This window comes from Xyrauchen texanus, chromosome 29 (genome assembly GCF_025860055.1).
Source record: "Xyrauchen texanus isolate HMW12.3.18 chromosome 29, RBS_HiC_50CHRs, whole genome shotgun sequence".
Classification (NCBI taxonomy): Eukaryota; Metazoa; Chordata; class Actinopteri; order Cypriniformes; family Catostomidae; genus Xyrauchen; species Xyrauchen texanus.
Window position 1 is genome coordinate 35,864,179 of NC_068304.1, and position 18,208 is coordinate 35,882,386.

General features: G+C 38.1%; 2 protein-coding genes across 2 annotated transcripts in view; one reads left to right on the forward strand and one right to left on the reverse strand.

Annotated features, from left to right (window-relative positions):
* LOC127623267 (calpain-5-like) overlaps positions 1-17,655 on the forward strand; it is a 28,055-nt gene extending 10,400 nt beyond the window's left edge. The window contains exons 4-13 of the mRNA XM_052097644.1: positions 7,848-8,056; positions 8,258-8,450; positions 11,834-12,027; positions 12,762-12,839; positions 13,107-13,302; positions 13,392-13,514; positions 14,392-14,588; positions 15,643-15,764; positions 16,040-16,176; positions 16,279-17,655. Of these exons, the coding sequence (XP_051953604.1) occupies positions 7,848-8,056; positions 8,258-8,450; positions 11,834-12,027; positions 12,762-12,839; positions 13,107-13,302; positions 13,392-13,514; positions 14,392-14,588; positions 15,643-15,764; positions 16,040-16,176; positions 16,279-16,461 (1,632 nt within the window). The 3' untranslated portion in view covers positions 16,462-17,655. The remainder of the gene's footprint in view (positions 1-7,847; positions 8,057-8,257; positions 8,451-11,833; positions 12,028-12,761; positions 12,840-13,106; positions 13,303-13,391; positions 13,515-14,391; positions 14,589-15,642; positions 15,765-16,039; positions 16,177-16,278) is intronic.
* On the reverse strand, positions 5,775-6,264 carry LOC127623268 (olfactory marker protein-like). Its single transcript, XM_052097645.1, has one exon. It carries the CDS (start codon positions 6,255-6,257, stop codon positions 5,775-5,777), a length of 483 nt encoding a protein of 160 aa, XP_051953605.1. The 5' UTR covers positions 6,258-6,264.
* Positions 17,656-18,208: the final 553 nt, after the last annotated feature.

The window sequence follows — 18,208 nt, forward strand, 5'->3', positions numbered from 1 at the left end:
CAAAGAAAATTATATTTCAGATTGAATGCATTTATACTATGTGAGGAACTTGACCACATGTAAGATCTGCAGCCATTTTGGGATGAAATTTACCACCCCATCACATACCACCCCTTCACATGTTTTATTGTGACGTGGCGGTAAGGGATGTGATGGGGTGGTTCTGCTTCCCATCTGAATGTGTGAAATCAAGGATTCTAATATAGGCTAATCAATTTATTTTCTGTTAACTTAATCCTGTTTGGTTCACTCACACACTCATCACTCACTATATCTTTCAGTCACTCATCATTTATCTTTTTTATTTACTGTACAACTTCCTTTATACAGTTAAATGCAAAATGTATTGTGACGTATATGTTCAAAGTCTACAATTTTTTTTTCATTATTACAAGGAAGAAAATGTTCAAAAATTGTTTGTTAATAATTTTATTGTAAAATGTTCAAAATATCATTGGTTCTAAAGTTTGCATCCCCATTTCTGAATGTAATAGCAATGTTCTCTAATAATATCTTTGTATCTTTTTCCATTAAATGTTCATCCCACCTCTTTGGGTACTCTTCGAGCAGCTTTTTTTGTAGTTTAGAGGGATGTGTGGATGCGACACTCCCATTCACCATTATGATGCTCTTTTCAGGTATTCAGAGCATGACCAAAGTTTTCCATTATATCTCCAATTTTTATTTTCCCCTCCCCCAGTTTTATAAAGGTTAAAACCAGCAGATCATATAGAAAAACACTTTGTTCATACCACCCTGTCACAGTGAACCACCCCGTCACATCAGTTACCACCCCGTCACAGGGTCATTTTTATTTATTTTTTTTATGGAAAGGAAATTACATTTGACATAAATTAATGTTGAATGATGTTCTTTTTGTGTGGACTAATCAGATAAATGTAACTTTATTTGTATTTTTTAAGTGAATTTGTTTTTTCAGTACAAACAATGAGGCCATTGAAATGTCAATTTCATATTTCAAGATTAAAAATCTAAAAATACAAAAAATTATAAAAATTACTATTTCTATTTCTATTGATGGCTTCCCAAAAAGGGACATTTTACTGTTAGGAAAACATTAGATTTTAAAAATCTATTTCTTGTTTTACTACTCTAATGGCGTACATATTGTCCGTAACTGGGTGGTACAAGAAAGGCTCCCATGCCTGAATAAAAAGGATAATATTAATAAGGATTTTGTGCCTGAGGTGGGAAAATATGTTTTTTTTTTTTGAAGGATTAACATATCTTTCAAGTTGTAAGTTTTTATAAATAAAGTTTGTTCTTAATGAAAATTTTGAAAATTGCAAAGTGGAAATGGCACCCGTTTGGTAGAATGACTTGCTCAAAATGTATCAAAATATATATATATATATATTATTTGATACATTTTATAATACTGTGTTATTTCGGCTGAAACTATAGTTTCCGTGGTAACATTTTGAAAGGGTTTATCAATGAGAGTGATCAGCAGCTTACCTCATTATCTACCATCTAATACATTTTTGGTTAATAAATAGGTTATACAGTATATCCACAAAAGTTAATATTCCCTTGAGTGAGAATAAGTACACTTAGGATATTAGAATATCTAAGGTGAGTTCTAGGTCTACAAAGAAATTGGTGACCAAAACCTCTTGGAGATCAATAAAGCATATGTATGTATCCATAAAGGAACTGACTAAACATTTCCAAATAAAGAGTCAGTTCCTGTGTTTTGGAGGAGCTGTGTTGTGGGAAATCAGTTCAACTTAAGTCTAGACTGGCATGTGCACACCTTCAGACCAGCTGATAGCGAGACTGCACCATTGTTATGCTTATCAGGGTTAATTATCATTGTGTGGAAAATGTTATATCCTTTCAGAGAGGAGGACAAGTTTCCTATGATCTTTTAATGTAGTTTAGTATAGATGGGATTTTTAATTTGAGATGTTTGAAAAAGAGGCTGTGAGAGAGAAAAACTAGCACTTTAGAGTCACTCTCCAGATGCGGCAAGCGAACAATATACAGCAATCATAAAATTTGTAGCCATCTTTTTTCTGTATATGTAAGCTGTCCGGCACCACTTCAAACGGCTTCCATCAACGGTACCCAGTTATGACTTCATGGGCTGCTCAGAATTTTTCCACTTGCATAGCTTTTCAATAGACACTTTGTTTCATGACTTTTCATTTTCTGAATACTTGACTTGATACTGCTTTTAAAAACTTAATTTGATTTTTTTGTTCTTATCAAATTTAAATTGGAATCGAATCGAGAGCTTGTGAATCAGATCAAAGTCCCCTTTCAAGGGAAGTCAGTCCACTCGGCGGCCATCTTTGGAGTGCTCCCGAGCAGGCTGTGCAGCTGTTTTTTATGTAAACAAGTGGCATATATGTACAGCTCCTATCTACTTGAATGGGGAAAGACTGAAATCTCCTAAATGGTTGGTCAAGATTATGCTCAAAGAAGCATATTTAAAATTAGCAGTAAAATCTGACAACAATGGTATCATAAATTGGGCTTCTTCAGCTCAGGCTTGTTCAGCTAATGCACATGCACATTCTCAAGTTGACTGTCTGGCAATGTCTGTGTGTAAAAGGTGATTGGCTTTTTTACTTGTAAGGCGGGACTTCCTTTTCTATGTCCATTGGCATTCCAATTTCTCCCATTAATTTAATACCAGTGGTACGTCTTGTGGAAAATAGTGTTTGATCTGGATCTAATTGAAACAGGAAATCTGTATCAATACCCAGCCCTAACATTCAATAACATTTTATTATTCAACACACATTATTCATAGATTAAAGTTAAAACGGCCATCTTGAATCTCATCAGGAGTGGACTTGTGCACAGAACGAGGCATTTTTATGTCCAATACCTGAGCTTTGTCCTACCTTCTCGTCCGATGTGCGGTACCGGTAATATTTGTGTTGGCTTATTTTCATGTTATCTTAGTTTTCGTTTTATAAGTGAAATAAGATATGCCAAATCCTAAACAGAAATCTTTTTTTGTTGTCTTTGGTGATGCGATTGCTCTTGCATAAGCTCATAATTGTGCACAGAACAGGGTCTTACCTTATTAGACAGTGTTTGTTGGTAATGGTACACTGTAATCACTGCAAGTAGAGCCATGGGATGTGCTTACTGTGCAAATGACGCGTTATTAGCATGTGCCTATTTAGAGATGGAGAGAATGGAATTGCATCGGACGACTAATTGGAGACATGGGGTTTCATCTTGTACCATTTTCATGTGTGTTCTTAACCACTATCCACAATCACAGACACAAACCGGTCTCATGAGATGTTTTTTGTTTGTTTCCATGTTGTTGTTGAAGATTTCACTGGTGCTAATACATTGTAATAGGCTCTTCCGTACACTAATGAGCTTACAGTTGTACGTCATCTGTACTTGCCGCTCCACGTAATTCTCATTAAGAAGCCTCGTGGGAAATCCTGCCTGTCGCTGTCACAGTACTCTGATATGCTTGCTGTACTATGCCCTATACAGCTACACACCACTGCTAAACTAGAACACTAGAGCTCAATCTCTCTCTCTCCATTGTGTACGTTCTGTCCCTCTGTTGGTTCCTCCTGAGGTCTAATTAATGTCTTCTACCTCATCCCTCATTAGATGCACACACTACTGGCTCTCTGGCCCCACACACCTTTAAGATGTAGCTAGATTATTTGAGATGAGAAGATTATCCATCATTGAGGTAATTTGAGAATTATATTTAAATGCACACCTTATCAACAACATATCTTCCCATCCCTAGTTCCAAACCCATATGACATTTTTCTTCTGTGGAGCACAAAAGGAGATGTTAGGCTGCGTTCACACTGCCAGCGACTTTGTCGCTGCAGGTCGCCAGTGGCAGGCGGTTAGGTCGCTAGTGGGCGTTCACACTACTGGTTTCCTAGTAACGTTTATAAATGACATTCACGGGTGCCATTCCATTGCTGTTGACAGCGAATCCGATTTCTTGCCGCTAAAAACAAACATTTTGGAGGGAAAAGACTAAATATAAATGGAATCATTATATAAAATGCTTTATATCAAAGATGAACGAGAAACAAGGCGTGCTCTTTGCCATAGCGGCTGTTTATCTGCAGCGAAAACGCAAATGCCGGTCTGTCTGGGTCCAACCAACAATCTCAGAGTCACCACGGTGAGTACCACCGGCTGGTGCAGGAGCTGTGGCTGAATGAAGTCCGGTTCCAGCAGTACTTCAGGCTTCACAGGACCCAGTTTGATGAGATGCTGCAGAGGGTGGGTCCCCTGATCTTTCCATTACTGCAGGAGCTGAGAGAGAGAGAAGGATCACGTGAGCTCTACCATCTTCTCTCGTATTGGCTGTCGCTCCCGTAAGTCGCTCTTCATTTGAATAAAGTTAAACTTGTCTCAACTTTGTCACGTCGCTGGACACGCCCACATCTGGTGGCCAAAAGCCAGCTGTGCTCTCATTGAAAATGAATGGGATGGTGTCGCTGTCTCGCGCAATGTCGCTGGCAGTGTGTATGCAGCTTAAGGCGGAATGTTCATGCTTTATTTTTCCACAAAGGTGACCCAAAACACGCCATAAAATTAGTCCGTACAACTTGTGAAGCCATACTATAGCTTGTGAGGCACATCTTGAATTGTAATCCATATTTGAATATAAGCGCATTGCATATTTGTTAAGATTTCTGTCAATTCCGTTGTCATATTTGGAGTTTCATTGTATGGAAAATATGGAAGAAACATACTCGTATGAGTTTGGAATGACATAAGAGTGAGTAAATGATGACAGAATTTTTATGGTTGTTTCTTTTAGTAAACTAGCCCATTGAAGAAGTGACACCCACTCATGGACTATAATCCCCAGTTGACTCAATTCACCATATTATACACAGAACTTTCTGGTAGTTGTGAATGTGTAGTCTTTGCCTGAAGGCAGGGCATTCTGATTGACGACAATATTGATTATATCACATGCTTGTTATTGCCAGACTGATTGACCTTCCACAGAGATGCCTTCACTATGTCGACTCAATACAAAACAAAAATCAACTAATCAACTATTTCTGTTTTAATTGACTCTTTAGAGTGTTCTCACATTGACTATAGAAATATTGCATAAGCGGCATAATGACATTGGATTAAATACTGTGGATTCCAAAAGTCTTTGACCACTTGTGAAAATGCTTATATTTTTGCAAGTGAAAAAGTTCAATTGAAAAATGAATTTCAACGTAGTATTTGGTATGTTGCCCCTTTTGCTTTAATGACAGCATGCACATGAGCTTGCATGGACTCAAAGTTAAAAAAAACCTGATGATCCCTGTTTTCCAGATGTTTGAATGTTCCGAAGAGCATCTTGTGTGCTTCAATGGAAGACTGTGCAGTCTGTAACAATTTCTGTGTAAAATTTGTCCAAATCCTAAAAGATTCCAGGTTTAAATAGAATTTTGAATACCAGATTTTCAATATGGTCTTAGACTTTTGGACTCCACTATATGTACCAGATGAAATCATCCAAAAAATTGTTTGCATGCATCACAGCAGGACAATAAATGAAAACATACATTTCAATATTATAATTCTGAGAACTAAGTACTAGAGATAGATTTATATAATAAAGTTTGCCCATCTTAGCTTTTTAATACGTAGGGAACATGAATTGCATTGAAGGCTTTCACTGAGTGGTATATGGATAGAGATTTGCTCTGACATCACAGCTAGAAAGTCTAACCTGTCTGGGGTTTTAGGTTTCAAAGTAAGGACCACTGTGGCATTTGTCGATTTGATTGTCACTCATTTTCCTTGAAGACCAGTGAGCAGGAGATCTTCTCTTTTTTGGCTCCCTCTTTGTAGGCAAACAGAAAGTACATCACCTTCCGCACCATGGCCAGCTCTGCTATCCTCTCTCCAAACTCTTGAATATCTGCCTCCAGGCATTTGATTGGTGAATCTTCTGGATCTCCAGCATTCCTCCAGAACTGGCCAATTGGTTCCAGCAGCTGTCTGGTCATCAGGTTGGTCAGGTCAGGCGTCCAGAGCTGTGAGATGCCTGTCACCACGAAACGTCCCGTTCCATGCAGGGTCACGTTCCAGTGAGAGAACGTCAACTCCTGTTTGGTGAAGTCCAAGCGGTAGACGGCTTCATGAGGCAGGAGCAACCTCTCGCCATCTTGCCTCTTCTGGCCCCTCTGCTGCAGCGACTGCACCCTCAAACGCATCATCTCAGTCAGTTGGAGGTCTTCGGTGAAGGTCAACTCCATTTCCGAACCCATGACTGAATCTTCTTGCTTCTTGCTTGAGGAATAAATAGACTTGTCTCTCTGCGACTTGTGTCTGTCTGCAGTTCCAGCGACTGAATAAACTCTCTCAACCTTCACTTACCGCTCCTCTTTCCAGCTCCCCCCCTCCATCACCTGTCTCACTGGCCCCACGGGGGGGAAAAGTCTCATTTAGTTGGGGACTTTATTGATTCTGCCGCACATGCTCTGAGCATCTGAATGAGATTTGGGAGCAGGGGGAGGAGGAGACTAACAGGAAAGTCAGTATTAGAGTTTGACTTGTTGCAGCACTAAGCTACAGATGCATATTAGAGTAAAAAGTAGCAACTTAAGGATTTCCCTGTTGGCAACTTGCATTTATTTAAGTATGCATGAGATCGATAATGCTGCTAAGTGTTTCTTCTGAGAAAAGGTGCATGTTTAACAGTTCTTGATGTGAAAGAGGACCAGGAACTTTCCACAAATCAGAATGTTCATTTCATGTAATCCGTTTTTATTTACGGATATTTAAACCTGTAAATAAGCAGAAAGTACAGGGGGGTTTAAACATTTAAATCAAAGTAACGCTATACAGAGAAAAAACATAAAATCATGCTTGGATAGCTTGAATCACACTTGTGGTGTCCATGCCAGTTCAGGTGCATGTTGTCATTAACCCTTAAATGCATGGGTGTTTCAGCAAACATTATTGCATAACTCGAGTCTTTGGTGACCTAGCAGGTATCTATAGCAAATGGATCTACAAAATGCCCAGGTAGCGACACATTTTCAAGACAATTAGAAAGTAATGGAATAGAATATATTCTGATATATTTTGATGTTGTGTTGTTGTTGTTTTTTCCAAACAAATCAGGACAAATCTAGAACAAGATTCATTACTTTCATACATTTCGAGACGCAACTGCAAATAAGCTACATATGTATTTTCTCAGGCACTTGTTTGAGTCTAAATAAATGCACAACTTGCATGATTTCAGTATAGTTCACTCAAATGACAATAGCCAAATCATACTGTTAATGTGTTACACTTGCTATAGTTTACTTCCACTTTGCTGCTTCGTCAATTAGCAGTGCCAAATGTAAATCAAGTCAATCACTGAAACATCGGCGCCACACGGATTTGGATGTGTACACTGATATGGGATACTGATAATTCACCATTTTTACACAGAAAACCAACGTGATATAGTCTTTGTTAATAATTAACAAAGAAATGTTTATCCTGTGATAGTAAACTTATAGATATGAAATAATCATAAAAATATGATTAATGTAAGCGCAATAAAAAGCAACACTATTACATATGTCTACTATAAAAATGGTACAGGGGGTGGAATGAGGTCCGGGTCACTAAAGACCTGAGGTATGCCTTAAAGGGTTAAAGCAAAAGTGGGACATACCAAAACTAACTAATTCTAGTTTAAATTTATGTTAATTTTTCAACTCAACTTTTTACTTATGCTGATAATATAGTGTAAGTTTTATACATAAAAAATACATTAAATTAGAATAGCATTTTCAGGTCTTTGACAATGTCAGCTCTGGTTGACTCTGTAATATATGAGCTGTTTTGTCTGTTTATAGGTTATCCCGGATTGGAAAGATCAGGAATGGGACAAGCAGAAACCGGAAAACTATGCCGGAATCTTTCACTTTCGGTTTTGGCGTTTTGGAGAGTGGATCGACGTTGTTATTGATGACCGTTTGCCAACCGCCAATGGGCAGCTTATCTACTGCCACTCAAATGACAGTAATGAGTTCTGGAGTGCCCTGGTGGAAAAAGCCTATGCCAAGCAAGTACCATAACCAGTCTAAATATAATAAAACACTGTATTATCATGGTACATAAAAAACATAGTATTACAATGGTGGGTTTTGATACATTTTTGTTTGTATGAAACTAAGCTAAACATTACAGTTTTATATATTTGTGTTTTGAAGGAAACATATATTCACGCTTTCCTTCACTGAACAAATTTTTTTTTGTTTCTTAGATTGTATGGCTGTTATGAGGCTTTAGATGGTGGCAACACAGCAGACGCTTTAGTGGATTTCACTGGAGGTGTAACAGAACCCATGGATTTGCTTGAAGGCAAGTTCAGTCAGGAAGAGGCGGCTCGAAATCAGCTATTTGAGCGGGTTCTAAAGATCCACAACAGAGGAGGACTGATCAGCTGCTCCATTAGAGTGAGTCTGAGTCAAGGACAGGCAGGCTAAATACATTTGTGGTCATGAGTGAATCTCACAGAAACTGACAAGGATAAATCTATAAATGTGTGGAGAAATAAAATAAATAAGTAAATTTTTTCTATACATGTTATGATTAAAATCCCCAGTCTAGGTTGGGGTAAACCATAACAAAAGTCCTTAATGAATAAAGATCCTGGAGTCCCATCTCCTGCTCTCAGACACACAGTGAAACGGATATAAAAAATGATTTGCTTATTTACAAAATAAAAACGGGGAGCAGAACCTTCAGGAGGGGGAAAGGCCAAAACAATAAAAACAGAACAATCTAGAGGGAAAAGTCTTAAAAAGAAACAAATTTATTAAACAAAGACTTGCCTCCCTCACTGGCCAAACACAGGAGAAAAAGTAGTTAAAATGAAATGGCACCTACCTTCCTACAAAAGCTCCCTATAGTAGTTAACAACTTTAAGTGATAGAACAATAAAAATGCTGTTCCAACATGCTTCAAGGCCACCACCATCGTCCCCATGCCAAAGAAGTCTTCATTGTCCTGCCTCAATGACTACAGCCCCTTATCACTCACACCCATCATCATAAAGTGCTTCAAGAGACTTGTTATGAGGCACATCAAGACCCAGCTGCCCCCCTCACTAGTCCCACTGCAGTTTGCGTATTGTCCCAACCATTCAACAGACGACGCCATCGACACTGCCCTCCATCTGGCCCTCACCCACCTGGATAAAAAAGGCCCCCCAGGGTTGTATGCTCAGTCCACTGCTGTTCACTCTGCTAACTCACGAATGTGCAGCAATGCACAGCTCGAACCACATCATCAAATGCGCAAAGACACGACCGTGGTGGGTCTCATCAGCAAGAACGACGAGTAAGCATAAAGAGAGGAGGTGCAGCGGCTAATGGACTGGTGCAGAGCCAACAACCTGTCTCTGAATGTCGACAAAACAAAAGAGATGGTTGTCGACGGCTCCTCTGTGGAGATCACCAAGAGCACCAAATTCCTTGGTGTTCACCTGGTGGAGAACCTCACCTGGTCCCTCAACAACTGCTCCATTACCAAGGAAGCCCAGCAGCGTCTCTACTTTCTTCGAAGGGTGAGAAAAGCACATCTCCCACCCCCCATCCTCACTACATTCTATAGAGGGACTATTGAGAGCATCCTGAGCAGCTGCATCACTGCCTGGTTTGCGACTTGCACCGTTTCAGACCGCAAAGCCCTGCAGAGGATAGTGAGGACAGCTGAGAAGATCATCAGGGTCTTCCCTCCATCATAGACATTTACACCAATCACTGCATCCGCAAAGCAACCAGCATTGTGGATGACCCCACACACCACTTTTATGTAGGAATGTGTAGGTATTATTTAGTCTGTGTAGTCTCATATGGTTCTGTATTTGTCATATGTTGTTTTATGTAGCACCATGGTCCTGGAGGAACGTTGTCTAATTTCGCTGTACTAACTGTATATGGTTGAATGACTATAAAAAACCACTTGAATTGAAAATTAACACAAATTATAAATGATACAAAGCTTAATAGCTATACAACAAGACACAAAGTAGCTCAGCACATCTGAGACAGGAGAGTGGAGTCATATTATGCTGTTTCCCAGCAACTTTTATCTCCACAGCTCCTCTCATTAGTGGTCTCACCTGGTAGTCTTTAGAGTGCTAGAACAAGCAGAGAGGAGACAGAAGACAGGGAAAACACATGCACACACAAAAGATATTCCCACCCCAAAATACACAACCAAAACAAATTATATAAAATGCCCACTTGAATACGTTCTAAGACGTAACAATATTTTATATATATATATGCAATATGGCCCTACATCAGCACTGCTGTGATTCGACCACAGTCCGAGTGCCGTAGGTAATCACAGCAGTACTGATTTAGGGACATTGCGAGTGTGATATTGCTTATAATCAGCAGTTCAATGAACAAGTAAATTTAAATAAATTAGGAAAAACTGAGTACGGTCATAAAAACACATTTGTGCATGGAACTACTTTCTTACACGACGGATCAGAATCTGCCATTACTGGTTCAAAACAAAAGATATAGTATCACGGCTTGTGCTGTTTCTAACAAGTTATTGGATAAACAAGGATGGGGGTGTGTGTGTGTGTGTGTGAGAGAGAGCGAGAGAGAGACACAGACACACACGGAGCATGTGAAATCACCTGTTGCCACTCCCTAGCAGAGATGCTGTCAGCTTTCTGAAGATCCGATTTCTCAATGGAAAAATGGCATCAAAGCGAGGGTATTTCACACTATTTCGCAGTAGCCGGTTTGCAAGAGTCGATAACTATAGAAACCGTGATGTCCATTTTAAACAGCTCCCATTGTGTAATTAATCAGTCTGTTGTGTCTCTCAGCTGTGATGAGCCATAATTCAGATTCACTTTAGCCATTTGCAGTATAAAACCACATTGGAAAAAGAAAATGTGCAAGAAGCTCAAGGTGCAACGTCAACACATAAAAGGACCTAACATAAAACAGACAAGCAAATGCCACATAAAACTCAATAATAAAACACCGTACAATAAAATCCATACATTGATTTAAAATGCTTTGTTTAAAGTGATCACAGCTTGGGGAAAGAAACTGTTTGAAACTCTTAACTCATATGCACTGCTCTTACACTTTAGTTTAGAATGGGACGAACACAAGCGGAGTGATACACAGTGAAGCCTCCGAGTGCTGATGGTGTCAGACCATCATGGGCTCATGGAACGTCTCTCGTCCATTCAAATTCAAGGACCGGATCGTGTGTGTGTGTGTGTGTGTGTGTGTGTGTGTGTGTGTGTGTGTGTGTGTGTGTGTGTGTGTGTTTGTGTGTGTGTGTGTGTGTATGTGTATATATATATATTGCATAAAGAAATTATGCCTATTTTTAGGACTATTAAGATTTTTCACCCTCCTTCCCCCTAATTCTCAATACTGTAATGCTAAAAAATATGTTTTATATACACTTTCAAGTAAATGTTGTAATTTCACATCATAATTGTGTTATCATACTGACATTAATTAATGTTAATTTAATTTTAAAACCATTGTCTGGAAAGGATGGTGTTCAGAAATGAGAATAAGATTTTTTTCACATTACAGTTATAAGAATTTGGAAGGAGATATGTATAATGTTTAAGTCTAATGGCTATACTTTTAAAACAGTGTGCATCTGAGTATGTATTGACTCGCCATTCTTTAAATAAAAGAGGGACGAGTCGAAATTCTCAATATTATAACACAAATGCTGTTAACCTGCATTGAGTCCAGAATGTTCTTTAAACACAATTTTGACAAGTTGCATGCTGACTCAGTTTCATGTTTTCATACTGTTTGGCTTCTCTTTTCTGTAGGCAACTAGTCAGGCAGAGATGGAGGCCCGTTTGGACTGCGGTCTGGTCAAAGGTCACGCTTACGCTGTAACAGATGTACGGAAGGTGCGATTGGGCACTGGTCTGATGGCATTCTTCAAATCTGAGAAGCTGTCCATGATCCGCATGCGAAACCCGTGGGGTCAGAGAGAGTGGAATGGAGCTTGGAGCGACAGGTTTGTCAACATCTGTAAACTGTTAGTTACTGTACTTGAACGCCTGTGACATGCAACATCAACTGTTCACTTCATCATTAAAGGAGACGTTACCCATTTTTAAAATTTCAGCTTTATGTTCGTACTGAAATAAACACAACTACAGAGGCCTGAATCATTACTGTGTTTGAACAGCAAGGATTATTTATTGCATTGTTTGTGGAACCAAGGACACTCAGATATTTTAAAGGCATATTTTAAGATGGAATTTTTCCCAGCAGACTTTCCATTTTGTAAATTGTTTACTATTGAAGATACAAAACACTGTAAATACTCCAACTGATCATTATAAACATTTTTCACAGTTTTTAAACCAAATCTGCACACAAATCTGTTAATGATGTGCTAAAAGGTTAGGTTAATCTTTTAATTGTAAAGCACATAGTGAGGGAGATTTATAGTGTGTAATCCTTGGCACACCCATGTAAAACATTTGATAAATTAGGAAATAGAAAACAGGAAATGTTTGACATGGAGTCACTTTGTCTTAAGCTGTCTGAGTGCGTGCGTGTGCGCGCACGCATACTGCCCTCTTCTGGAAGAACTGCAAATAAACAAACTGAATATCAGGCGTTATGCCTCATAATTTCAAATGCATAAAATTCAAGAAACAGTTAATTGAATTTAAGCACTATAATTATTTTTTAATGCATTTCTTTCTCTCTCCAATTCTCTTTTTCTGTCTCCATCTCTAGCTCAGAGGAGTGGAAGAGAGTCAGTAAGAGTGAGCGAGAGAGGTTGGGTGTGACCGTGGAGGATGATGGGGAGTTTTGGTGAGCGAATTGGTATTTTTTCATTCTTTTCTTCTTTTTTTTTAATTCAGCAAACCTGAAATGTATTGGACACTTAAGCCACACTAAAAATGTCTGAATGGCATTGCATTAAATAACAAAAATATCAAAGCAAATGTTATTTGCAAATAAATGATTTTGAAACTTCACTTTTCTGACCTTTTTCTTGTTTTGCTGCTTATTGTTCCTGGAAAGCTGTGAAAACAGTACTTATGCATCTTATTATTTATAACGTTTGTTTTTGCTCAGGATGGATTTTGAGGATTTCTGTAAGCACTACACGGATCTAATTTTGTGCCGCTTGATTAATACTTCATACCTGAGCATCCATAAGACCTGGGAAGAGGCCGTGATGCGGAGCTCCTGGAGTCACCATGACGACCCTTTAAGGAACCGATCGGGAGGCTGCATCAACCACAAAGCTACCTTCCTCCAAAACCCACAGGTGTGGTGGGCATTTGGGGTTTGTGTGTGTTTATGCATTGTGTATATGTGTATCGGTGTATTGAAGAATGTGTCACTCTGTTTTTGCAGTATGTGTTTGACGTAAAGAAGGCAGAGGACGAGGTTTTGATTTGTCTACAACAGCAGGACAGAAGAGCCCGACCTAAAGAAGGCAAAGGAGAGAACTTGGCCATCGGCTTTGATATCCAGAGGGTATGAAACCACACACACACACACACACACACACACACACACACACACCCACACACCCACCACTGCGTACACACCTGTATCATATTTTTACACTTGAAGCCACAGTTCACCCAAAGATAAAACTTTTGCCATCATTTACTCACCCTCATGTTGTTGCAAACTCGTATGACTATCCATCTTCTGTAGAACACAAAAGGAAATAGTTATATAAATGTCCTGTTGGTTGAATTCAATACAATGACAGTATATAGTGACTCATTGTAACGCTTTATAAAGCATCCAAAAGTTTCATAAAAATAGTCCATGCAACTTGTGCATCATATTCCAAGTCTTCTGAAGGCATACAATCACTTTGTGTGATGAACAGACCATAATTTAAGTCGTTATTCACTCTCAAATCAAGTTAAGCTTTGATGAAGTCCAGAAACAGTGCTGAAATCCGGTATGTTGGCTATGTTAATGAAATCAACCAGTGGGGTTTGATGTTATCGATGTTTATTTCCTTTTGTGATCTGCTGAAGAAAGTAATACAGATTTGGAATGACATGAGGGTGAGTAAATTAAGACTTTTTTTGGGTGAACTATTCCTTTAACAGTGATGGGGAGGGGGGTTATATTAAGAAGATCTGGCATAGAAGTGCATGCATAGTTGTTCTGACTGATACTTCTTTTTATTTATTAATTATAATTCAATAAAAATGACAAGATTACAATAATGAGAATCATCAGGAATTATTAAGTAAAATTGACTGGATGTATTACACTAATTGTCATGAATATAATGTCAGTACAGTACTAAATATGAATAACTACTGTCAAAGTTATGTCATGTCTGCGTCCAATATTGACAATTAAAAACGTATGTCTTCTCTGATAGGTTGAGCTCAACAGAGAGTACCGTATGCACATCATTCAGAAGACAGTGGGCAGCTCTGTCTACATTAACTCTCGCAGCGTGTTTGTGCGGAAAGACCTGAAGGAGGGACGTTATGTCATCATTCCCACAAGCTTTGACCCCAGCCTACAGGGAGACTTCCTGTTGCGGGTCTTCACAGACATACCTTCAGACTGCAAGTAATACATCAGACAGATATTTGATATTATAGGCATAGTTCACCCAGAAATGTGAATGGTGAGTCATTCCAAAAACCATCTGACGTTCTTTCTTTTGTGGAACACAGAAGGAGATGTTTCAGAGAATGTGCTGCTCTTTTTCATTTAAAGAAGGTAAAAGGGCACTAAAGCTGTCAAGGTCCAAAATGGACAAAAAAAGAAAAGAAAGCACCATTTAAGTACCATAGAAGTAGTCCATATGGACTCCTGTCATATATTGTAAGTGTTCTGGAGTCATACAGAAGTTTTGTGTGAGGAACAGACAAAAATTTAAAGGGATAGTTCATCCAAAAATGAAAATTCACTTATTTACTCATCTTCATGCCATCCCAGAAGTGTATGACTTTCTTTCTTCTGCAGAACACAAATTAAGATTTTTAGATGAATATCTCAGCTCTGTAGGTCCATACAATGTAAGTTAATGGTAAGAAATATTAAAAGCTTTAAAAAGCACATAAATGCAGCATTAAATTAATCTATATGACTCCAGTTGTTAAACCCATGTCTTCTGAAGAGATATGATAAGTGTGGGTGAGAAACAGGTCAATATTTAAGTCCTTTTTTACTATTCTCCTCCCTTCCCAGTAGGTGGCGATATGCACGAAAATGCAAAAAACGAGAAGAGCGCTTAGGAGGGTTGGTGAAAGTGGATATTTATAGTTTAAAAGAAAGACTTAAATATTGATCTGTTTCTCACTCATGCCTATCATATCTCTTCTGAAGTTATGGATTTAACCACTGGAGTCTTATGGATTACTTTTATACTGTCTTTATATGCATTTTGGAGCTTCACAGTTCTGGTCACCATTCACTTGCATTGTATGGACCTACAGAGCTGAGATATTCTTCTAAAAATCTTCATTTGTGCTCAGTAGAAGAAAGTCATAAATATCTGGGATGGCATGAGGGTGAGTAAATGATGAGAGTTTTCATTTTTGGTTGAACTATACCTTTAAATATAGGGCTTTGTGTATGAAAGATAATAAATATATTGATGAGATCCATTGTGTGCTAGGGAGCTGACTCTAGATGAACCACCCCAGACATGTTGGACAGGGTGCTGTGGATATCCAAAACTGGTCACACAGGTGCACATCCACAGAGCCGATGGACTCAAAGCCCAGGACTCGGATGGATGTAAGTAGCATCCTCTTCTCTCTGTCTCACTATACAAACCTCTTAGAGAAGTCTTCTGCATAAGACCACCTACTAAATGCCTTAAATGTAAATTTGATGTTTATGAAAAGTCTTGCAGAGTCCGCCTTTTGGTCTGGTCCACTTTGCAGCTTATTCTGGTCAAGAACTGCCCACTTAGACAGGAAGAGACGGTTGGACTGGCATGTAAAGCATCCAACCCCAGTTGGTTTTGTTTTACATATCTTAGAAATGAATGACTGACCTTCTTGTTTCAGCATCTGACCCTTACGTTATCATCAGCTGTGAAGGAGAGAAGGTTCGTTCTCCAGTGCACAAAGATACGCAGAGTCCAGACTTTGACTTGAAGGCTGTTTTCTACAGGAAGAACCCGAAAAAGCCGATCCGCATTCAGGTTGAGATTATTATGTTGTGGTTATTATGATTAATCGATTGTTTTCCTTAAATCTCATAATATGCATGGTGTTCGCACATCATTATTTATTTGATCAATCAGATCTACAACAAGAACATTCTGAAGGACTCATTCATGGGTCAGGTGACCATGAGCGGCGAGCTCTCTGACCTGCAGCAGCTTCACACCGTTCACCTGAGGGACAAAGGAAATCGTCAGAGCAACGACCTCCCGGGCTTCCTGTCGGTGAGCCTTGTCACCAGTGACGTCCTAACGAACATCTGACATCACTCGGGCTGGGGCTGTCATGGTAACTGGAGTCATGATGATAACCATATTACAGTGATTACAGTGTAATAGTCAACAGTTCTTGCAACTTTTAGGCACTTGATCAGGAGTTTATACATCCTTTTATTCCTCATTTGGACTGTCCTATGAGAATGTATCTGTCTGCCAAATCGGACGCAAAATCAACTTGTTTTCAAGGTTTTTGCAATTTAAAGCTGGTATATTCTGGTATTGTTGCCTTTCTATTGTTTTATCTTGGGAATTATGTTATACAATATGCATCTATATCAGTATATATCTAATACCACTATCCACTTTTATTTCTGCTGTTGTAATTTTAACCTTCAGTTTGCCAATCAATCAGTCTTTTTTCTTCCCATAATTTGTGGCTGTGAATCTGGAACAAGGATGTTATACAATATTCTTAGGAACTTTGAGCCAAAATTGAAGATGTCTTATAGAGCCATATGGTTTCAGCATTACCTCTTTCAAACCCTTTCTGTTTACGTATATCATGTTTACAGCCGCATGAGTGGTTATCAAAACATCAGTGTAATGATCAATAGTGACCACAAGGAGTCAGTTTGCTGCAACAGATGAAGGAGCACATCACTTTAGGGTTTAGTATTTTACCTTTTAATGAAATCAAATAGTAAAGTTACATTTTTCATGTAACAAACATGAATAAATAATCATAAACCTCATTCATTAAACATGCTCGGGTACGATGTATTAATCAAGCGGCACATAAACCAAAAAAACGAAATCTTTCTCAAATATATTAATAAGAGATTCAGTGAGTGTTGTCTATATATATATATATATATATAAGGCAAAGTCTTGTTTTAAAAAGAGAGAGAAAAAAAAACATGGAATTTAATGGGTTGTGTCAAAAATTATCCTAATAAGTATGTGGACAAACAAACATTTGTAATACATATGTGCCATTTTACAATCACTATGAATTGTTTTCATTTCCTTTCTTATATTTCAAGTTTTACCAGTGCTTTACATGTTATGCCTTTTGAGTGTTGTTTACAGATAGTGCCTTACCAGAGCTGATTGAATACCATTGCCTTATGAAAACTTATGCCATGCCATGTTATATTGTCACTCAGGTTTATGCAATGTGATGCACGATTTCACATCATTAAAAAAAGATTTCATCATTAATTGAGAGGTCGTGGTCAATTCTATGCCTATATTTCTGAAGACTACACATTAAATGACTGAAACACTGGTTTTGAGTTTTTCACACTCTCAGCCATGTGTTTCAGTTGTTTCACCAACCTGGATATATCAGGGAATTTTTAAATTGTAATTTTCAGGCTGGGAAACGTCATGAGAATTAATCAAATTATCGACAGTTATATTGAATATATAAATATATATTTTTTTATTATTTATGCTCAGATCTGCTAAAAAAAAAAAAATGCTTTTTTTGAGGACAATCTATATAATATGATTTTTAGTTATCCTTATCCAGTAATCAGAAATGACTAGTCATGGAATTAAGGGAAGATTTTCATTGGTCAAAAGGTGTGGGAAAGCTGTAGTTATTTTGTACTTGTCATAGAATTTAACCTTTTTTTTGTATAAAATATACATTTATAATATACACTCAATAAAAATTGTTCTGGCCTATTTTTAACATTTACCTTTTTTATGTAAGAATTGCACCAAATTTAATTGTGTATTGTTTAACAAAATTAAACTGATAAAACTTTGTTATTTTTATTAAAGA

Coding starts and splice junctions, on each gene's coding strand:
- LOC127623268 (XM_052097645.1), bottom strand. CDS start 6,257: ATGGGTTCGGAAATGGAGTTGACCTTCACCGAAGACCTCCAACTGACT.